Genomic DNA, 8909 nt, shown 5'->3' on the forward strand with positions numbered 1-8909 from the left:
TCAGAAACAGGACTGGAATCCAGTGACCCTTATTCCATATGAAGAGCTACAGAACTCAAGGCAAATCGGTTCTTTCTGCGCTGTCTACATGCTGAGTTTTTGCCCAGTTCCTATCAGTGCCATGGATCAATGAGGAGGAAGTTTTTTCCCCCAAACACCATGAACAAATTTGCACACTTGTAGCTTGAATGTTCTTCTGAAAACTGTTTTTTCTGGATTTTGCAACTGGGTTGTGCACATCCCTCCCAACCTGAGGAGGGGTCACCTAATTCCCTCTTAGACTTTTCTCCTAACACCTTCCCCTGGAGATGGGTCAAGCTGAAGTTTTTAACTCAGAGCAGAGGGTTAATGTGTTTCCTGTTAGGTTTTAAGGGAGAGTCACAAGATTTTCCTCTATAGGCCAAATATCACCAGTCACAATTAACCTTCACTAACTACTTCTGTTTTGAACAGTACTTTTTCCCCAGGTTGTACACACTCTCAAAGTTTGGACCTGTGCTGAAAGGTTATGTTGTATCTTATGACAAAAGAGATTCAACACTTCTGGAATAATTCAGCAAAAAGATAATTGTGACCAGAAGTGCCATGGGTTAACAAGTGGAATGGACATCAGGATTCCCAGGCTCCAGGTTAATTCTGTCAGCTACTTTCTGAATGTCTGTGGATAACTTTCTTGTATCTCAGTTTGCTCTGCTGCAAAATAGATATAGAAACAGGAGAGATCTGTAAAATATTGTTGGCTAGTGAATTCCTTTTCCTGTAAACTTACAGCTGTTCTTTTTTGCTGATGTACCACTGCAGTTCTGTGCATTTTAAATCATTCCATATAGAGTAGCAGGAAGCAGCTTTAAGAAACTATTTCAGTCTAAATCATAGGGAAATGAAGAATACATTTATCATAATTTAAAAATGTCGAGCTTTTCCACAACTGAAACTGTTCTTCCTGTGGTGGAAAGTGAACAGACACGCTATTGAACAAGAGGGCTGCAAAGCTTCTGCTCTCCTTTCAGAGCCCAGCACCTTGGAAGCAGCAAGTGGAAGCAATCACACAGCAGCATCTGCCAGCATCAGGATTTCAGAGGTGGTTACATTTGCGGGGATCCTAGACTGAAATCTTGCCATCACTCCACAGATAAAATAGCATTAGCAACAACTGCATTCCAAGCCAGTTGATGTCAGCAGGAGTCAATTATTGTTGCTCTCAGCACAGAGGAGTTGGCAGACTGACACATAGGCCACCAGACATTTATTCTAGCCCTTACCCTGGATTAGGCATTTACCAAATAGAAGCCAGCTCTGATATCTGGCTGTGAAACACAAAAAAAAAAAACCAACCAAAACCCAGTCAACAAATCAAGAACCAGCAGCAAGAATGATTCTTCTCTCCCTTTTTGCTTCTACCACTTTTTGAGCTAGAGACACAGCCTGGTGGGTGACTGTGATTCCAACCTCAGAAATAGTTTGCATTTTCTTAGAATGAGGAGTGACTCACCCCAGTCACTTACTCATGATCATTGTAGATTCTTGCTTGTGGAAATACACGCTGCCAAGTACAGGGCTCATTGGTGGACAGGCTGAACACATTTTTCTTGGATAAAAACAAAGTCTTGGTCCCCAGAAAGTTGATTAATAAGCCACTGAGCTGTCAGGCATCTAGAGAAGGATATGCAGTGTTCTATTATTAACTCAATATATTAGATAATTCTGAATCAAATTATTCAGGAACAAAAAAAATAGAGATAACACTATTCAACAAGCATTTTGCACTCCCATCCCCTTTACTAAATTCTGAGACAGAAAAGTCAAATTAACTGCATACGTGCCAAAAAGCTATGAAAGCAAAGAACTGTGGTTTAAAGTAACAGCACCCCAAGATACCACTTTTGAAAGATTATCCCCTATCTTCAGTATTTAGTCTGCTTAAATACTCGGAAGTTGGCGTATAAATGTTTTATGCAACCACAAGGGATGGCCCGATGGATTTTATCCATTTTCTTAATACGAAAGTAAAGTACCTCGTGCTCGAGTGGTCCAGGCTGGGTGAACCTCAGCAGCAGCACAGGAGGCGGTGCGGTTGCCTGCAGCGCCCTCTACCGGAAGATGCAATATCTGACAGTTAGAAAACTACAATCACTGCAGAATTCTTAATTGTCCTTATAAACCCACAAACTTGAAGTAGGTGGAACCAATGATTCCACATATGGAGGGTAAATTTGCATAATTGTTTTTGGGTAGGTTAGTATTTTCGGGTCTCTACAGACAGTTGCACAGAAAATAATGATTTTGTAACTGATGTTGCAAGTTTGGTGACAAAGCAAAGGGCACAAGAAGCTTCTCTGCAGCTGCATAAAAGCCCTGTCTGGGTTTTTTTTCCCTCCAGAACATTAAAGGCTTTAGCATTGCCAGGCATATGGTTCTTCCCACTTCTACTAAGATAATACCAGAATCTGGTCCTAAGGCTGTTGCAGTATCTGTGGTGGCAGACTTGGGTTCTTCTCAGCCTGGGACTGCCTACAGCTTCTTCTGCAGGAGCTGGGTGCCACCTGCAGCCTCTCCCAACAGCACAAGGAACACACTGCAGCCACAGCTCAGTCTCACCCTGCACAGGGCAGTACAGGCAGAGACAGGTTAGTAACACATCAGCTTCTCAATCAGAAGATGCAACAGGGTTACACTCCACCTGAGTCCTTAAAGACTCCAATAGTAACACATTACTTGCTGCAGTTTTGTTTTGGGGTAAAGAAAAAACAGTTGAAGCAGTACAGTCAGAAGGATGAAGCCATCACTGATGAGTTCAGGATACTGTGAGTTTTGCAAGGCAATATCTTTTGAGATTGATAAGATCTGAATGCCCCATTGACACACCAGTGAGGGCAATGAGTCTCCCCAGCCACGTTGTGAGCTGGGGGGAGCTCATGGCTTAAAGAGCCCAGTAGAAGCTGATGTGACTGCTCTGCAGGTAACACCACTGCTGCCAATCATAAGGAGATAGGGCTGTATACACAGACAAGTGTTACCATGACCACCATCCAGCAGTACCTAAATCTATGGTAACTCAGAATTGCCTACACTTCCAGATAAAGCTGGAAACAAGACTACAGCTCTTCCCCCCCACTACCTCACTCCCCAAAACCCTGCCCTGCATAACCACCTTTATAGACAGAGCAGGTAGCTATAAAAACTTAAGAATCAAAGGAAGAGAATCCAAGATGTCTTCATTTTTGTTCTCTAGAGCACGCAATTGCTTCAAAGCATTTCCTATACTCATGTTTTGTGAGAAGCCTGTATTGCCAACTTGCATTCTTATCCCTGACAGGTACAAAACGGACTACAGAGGAAGCTGCACTGAGGGCAGAGCCCCTTGCCTTCTGACAGGCACCTTCCCTGCCCCACTCCTGCCTTCTCACCACCACAGAAGCCCACTACGCACAGCAAGCTGGTTTAAAACTACCATCTTCAGAATTGAATCTTCCATGGTTTAGACCTGCATTCTTGCATTCATACTGTTTTTAAGGTATACTTACTAAAAAGTCAGCTTTTAAGAGAGCAATTGACACAGTTCAATGTGATGTATTGATAGAACTTTATTGACATTTAAGAATAAAACCTCTTTAAAAGCCTACTAGTGTATTGATTTCAGCAATAGGTAATGTAGAACATTAGGAAGAGGTTTGCAGATTAGGGGCTCATGTTTGAGAAGCCTATATTGCCCACTTGCCTTCTTATCCCTGACAGGTACAGCAAGAGCCAGGGAAAGAACAAGTATTTACAACAAGTATCTCTCAGAAAGAATTATGTTTACAGTTAAAAATTCACTTAACATGTACAGTTTTGAACAGTTCAAGTATGTTTCAGTTGGACAAAGTGCTACAGGTCACATATAAAAACACAGAAAAAACAAAGAGGAACTGTTAAGACAAAGAGGTGGCAGCCATTTGTGTGCCAAACAACTTTTAGGTGGCTGCAGTATATGCAAAAATCTAGAAGTTAAAAGTATCTGGAGCATTGCCCTGAATTTGGAAAGTGTAGCTGGCAGCAGTGGATTCTGGTACAACATTTTGGTCTTCTTCCTCCTAGAAGAGAAAAAGAGTTTTGAAAGAGGAGCAGTGTTTTGACCTAGCAGTCAATGCTAGAATGCAAAATAAGGGTGGAAAAAAGATCCTGCAGCCACTTACTTCTGCTGAGAAGTATTTCTCAATCAAGGTGGATGAGGCTTTGTACACTTGTTCATTTTCATGTGATTGAAGAGCTTCAATTTTGTCTAGACCACCACACTCCTCAATCATGAGGCAGAGTTTTTCAGTCTCATTAATCTTCTCAGCAGCCTGCAAGAGACAAGCATGGAATAACCTCAAAAAAAACCACATAGCACTAACTACTGGATAACCATTAGCATCACCTTGGACAATGATTGAGTACACTGCATCCACTTACCAAGAAGATATTGGAAACAGCATCCAGAATAACTAGAACAGTTTTGCTGTCTTTAGCTGAGAGAAGATTCAGCAGAGGTTCAACAACCCCAGCCTGAACGAGATAGACAATCTGGTCAATGGTTCCTCCACTTGTGTAGTTAGTCACAGCCCACACAGCTTCCTTTTGAGATTTGAAATCCCCCTGTGAAGGTAAAAAGGAGAGTATTTGAACACAGATGGTAGCAGTAATAGCAAAAGCCTCAACATAGTGAATAGCTGTTGCTTACCTTCCTCAGAATACCAATGAGATAAGGCACAAGCCCATGGTCTACAACTCTCTGAATCTGATCCTGACGTCCAGCAGTGATGTTGGACATTGTCCATGCTGCCTCTTTCTGGATGTTGCTTTTATGATGAGAAAGGAGGCTTGGAAAGACAGATAGTGCTCCCGAGTCAATAACAATCTGTGTCTGCTCATCAGTACCAGTGACAATATTTCCTATGGCTCTTAATGATGGAGTCTGAAAAAAAAAACCCAAAGTATTCTCAGGAAAGCTGTATCATCTAATCTGTGCTTGAACAAATACAGCCATACTTTATGCTTCTCTTCTCTAGCTTTCCCAGATAACAGCATGCTCTATGTACTGATGAGTTTGAAGCTCCTCACTAGCATTACATAAGCAGATATTAGGCATGCTAAGATCTCACACCATCACACCACCTGCATGTCTAACAGCTTACCATTATGGGCAGTTCACTACATCCCAGGAGTTTCACAAGTTGTGGCACCAATCCAGTTTTCACTACAACTTCTATCCTGTCATTAGAACCATCTGTTAGATAGGAAAGTGCCCAGCACGTGTCTGCCAACACCTCATGGTCATCATGGTGCAAGAGCCGAACAAGGGTTGGAAGAATCTGCTCAATAGCTTCTATGGGTGGTGCAGGATTCTTGTTACGACACAGGTTTGAGAGGGTCCAGGTCACATTGCGTAAATATCCAGACTGCAAGAATTTAAATAAATGGTTAGCAACTGTTTAGTTACTTGACCTCTTTAGCTCACTTATTAGTAAACTAACTTGAATCATACTGCACACTTACAGCCAGAGAAGAGAGGTCAGGAACAGCCAATAGACTCAGCAGTGGCTCAATTGCACCAAATTTAATAACCAGATCTCTATAGGCAGAACCATCCCCTGACAAAACAAGAAAACCAGCCAGGTGAAGACCAGAACAGAGGGACACATGCATACAGAATCAGTGTTAGAGGATGAATTCTGCTGCTGGAGGGTTAGTTAAAAGTTTTTGTAAGGCACAGCTGCTAGAAACAAGAAGACAGTCATTAGCTGTAGTCTTTTGACCAGTTGTGTTTTGTTCTGTAAGAATGGGATTCAACATTGGCAGATCAAGTCACCTTGAAAGGTGTGTGAGCAGCTTCCATATATAGTACTGTCACATCAGTAAGTGGCTGTCTCAACACAAGGAATATTGGCTATCACATCCACAATTATGTAAGCCAGCTGTTTCCTCCCTTCCTCCTTCTAGTCAGAGTACAGATAAATCACAAAAACCTCCAGTGAAACATGTGGAAAGCCAAGTATTCTAACATGGTCATATAGCTCCATGAAAACTGAAATGAAATACTTAAGCAAACCATGTAACACAATCCACAGGTTGCCAGGTATTGCATGAGACACCTGAAGGTAAGCATCAGTCCACAACACTCTTCACTTGCAAAGCATTAGAGCTGAGTTCCCACAAAGCTCAGCATACTGCAGAACATGTCAGTAGAAATGTCCTCCTATTTTAAATAAAGGAGTAGGTTTGAAAGAGTTATGGAGCATATTGACATACCTGCAATATTTCCTAACGCCCACACAGCCTGTTCACTGATGTGAGTATGGGGAGAGGCCAGGAGTGAAATAAAGGCTGGAATAGCCCCTCCATCTACCACTGCCTTGGTTTGTTCTGAGGTGCCAGAAGCAATGTTGGTAAGTGCCCAGGCAGATTCAAACTGAATGGGACTGCAGTCTGCTCTGCCCAAGAAGGAGACAAATTTTGGAATCAAACCAGCCCGAATTATGTTGTCTATGGGAGGCTGCTTCTCTCTTGAGAGGAGTTTCCTAAAGAGGAAAGCAAACAAAGCATTATTTTTGCATGCAGAGATCTAAACAACAGATTAAACTGTCTAAAAAGACTTATGTTAAAAAAAATAAAAGTTTTAGCACTGCCTTAGCATTCAGAGAAGTCAACCTAATGCAACGTGGAGAGATACAGACAAGGTGAACACTAGCTTCCTAAACCTCTGTTAACATTGTTTTTGGCTTGTCTTCACCACATGAGAGGTTCTGTTCAGACTCCGAAATAAAGCAGACCTGCAGGAGTCATAGCACATCTGAATTGCTAGAGGCCTCTCAGCAGGCAGAAGGCTAATGACTGCCAGAGGCAGCACTGCAGCAATATACAAACTTGCTAAAGGCAATTTTAGATTTGGAAGGAAAAAATGAATTTTTCATTCTTCAAACCCCAGTTATCTTACAGCTCATGTTATTTCAAGGTAGATCACTGCACTCAAATAATGTAGTAAGTGTTAACACAGTTTAATGATCTTATTTTATTGTAATAATGAGATTATTATCACTGCTACAACTCTAAGATGGACTAGTGGTATTATTCTGTCACCTCAAAACCACTGGAAAAAAATAGTACTTCCTAGTAAAGAGTTCAGGCACTTTAAGCATTCAGAAGCCCCAGAGTTGCAATAAAATGATGACTAAGTTCAGTAAAACTAAACATTGCATATAAGGCTGACTTGGGTGTCTGTTGAAACAGTGTCTGATGAGAAGAACCATAATAGCTCCCATGAGCAGCCAGTTCTTTTATCTTTCTAGTTACTGGCTTGCACAGCTGGACTGGTTACCTCTGAGCTCCTTACCTGGCAGCTTGAGTAGCCTGTAGCTGCAGCTCCATATTATTACTATTAACTCCTTTGACTATTTCTTCGACTGACCAGTGTGCTGAAACCTGTACAATGAAAAGCCATATGAACACTTTGTTGGGAGAGGCACATGTCTTCATGACCACAAAGGTCTTCTAGACAACACTATAAGCAGACCTCAATTTATTTTATTAAAATCATCTTCCTTTATTAAAATATACCACTAGATGATACTCCAAAACCTCATCAGCTGCAGTTTTCTTGCACGTCTTCATGACCACAAAGGTCTTTTAGACAACACTATAAGCAGACCTCAGTTTATTTTATTAAAATAATCTTCCTTTATACTCCAAAACCTCATCAGCTGCAGTTTTCTCTGCACTTATCTGACTACTGAAAGCTTCCTTCATCAAGCACTTCACACTAGGCTTAAGCACAACTGCCTAGGATATGTTTTAAGGGTATTGTCCATTAGATCTGGTAGTACAGACATAAGCTGGTCATGTGTATGTAGTAATGCTGATCCTGCACAAGAAGGGATTCCTACTACTGCAGTTGCATGAGCTCATGTTGCAAGACCACCAAGCTTCATAGAACCATAGGAGTTGGAAAGCTTGCCTGTTCTGAGCACTCTCACCTGATTGCTCCTGTTTTCCTGAAGGGGAGAAGTAGCATCATCTGGTAAAGTGCTAACATTTCTTCTTTTAAGCATCTGGTCATCTTTCTTAGCTTTTCTCAGCTCTACATTCACTTCAATACGCCGCCTTCTCATTTCCTGGAGGGTACACACACACTCAGAGTAAGTTCTTGGCTTTTACAGCTAATTTTTAAAGACATGATGGATACTTAAAATAGTATTTGCATGGAAAATACTCACTGTAGTATCCTTTCCTTTGTTCTTGAATCTGTTCAATCGACCCGCATTGGCATTTTCATTGGTAGACATCTTGCTTATTAGATTTTGAGAAACAGATGAAAACAAGCCTGAAAAGACAGCAAACAGTAAACAGCAAGATTAGTCCACAAGAGTTAAAATCTGGGATCAGTACTCGAGAACAAGACACTTCTCCATTTTAGACACAAGAATGGGTTCTGTCACGACTGAAAATACCAGTACGGTAACAGCTGCCTCTTTAAATGTCTATGCATTAGAGCAAGCTCTAGCACTGACAAGAGCAGCAAACGCCTGTGCGCCGCGTTTTACGACACTTCCAGGCACAAACATGATCAGAACCACTGCTTGTAGGATTAAGAGTGGTCTTTCTTCCCAGACAGCACACACACATATCTTAAATACTATTTTCACGGTGCCATAGAACCATATTACACAGACACCCAGTCCTACCCCCCACCCCCTTTGCTGGGAGCAGGGAGATCTCGCAAGCCAGGAAGGCTCTGTGCTGGTGCAGCTATTCTGGTAACCAGGCAGGCACCCCTGCACCTTGCCCAGCTGCCAAGTAACCTCCTGCATAAGGACCGGCTCCATTTATCCCACAGCCCGCGCTGGGACCTGGAGGCACAGAGACCCCCAGGAGCTCAGCACAAAGCCGTTCTC

General features: G+C 42.1%; 1 protein-coding gene across 1 annotated transcript; it reads right to left on the minus strand.

Moving 5' to 3' along the window:
- Positions 1–3980: 3980 nt before the first annotated feature.
- KPNA2 (karyopherin alpha 2 (RAG cohort 1, importin alpha 1)) lies at positions 3981–8312 on the minus strand. The gene is made up of 10 exons (XM_010002696.1): positions 8232–8312; positions 7992–8129; positions 7352–7440; positions 6271–6539; positions 5518–5612; positions 5157–5420; positions 4703–4936; positions 4435–4617; positions 4176–4325; positions 3981–4073 (listed from the first exon to the last, which is right to left on the minus strand). Exons 1-10 carry the CDS (start codon positions 8298–8300, stop codon positions 3981–3983), a joined length of 1584 nt encoding a protein of 527 aa, XP_010000998.1. The 5' UTR covers positions 8301–8312.
- Between the last annotated feature and the right edge of the window lie 597 nt (positions 8313–8909).

Source organism: Chaetura pelagica, unplaced genomic scaffold, assembly GCF_000747805.2.
Source record: "Chaetura pelagica isolate M959 unplaced genomic scaffold, ChaPel_1.0 scaffold47, whole genome shotgun sequence".
Lineage (NCBI taxonomy): Eukaryota > Metazoa > Chordata > Aves > Apodiformes > Apodidae > Chaetura > Chaetura pelagica.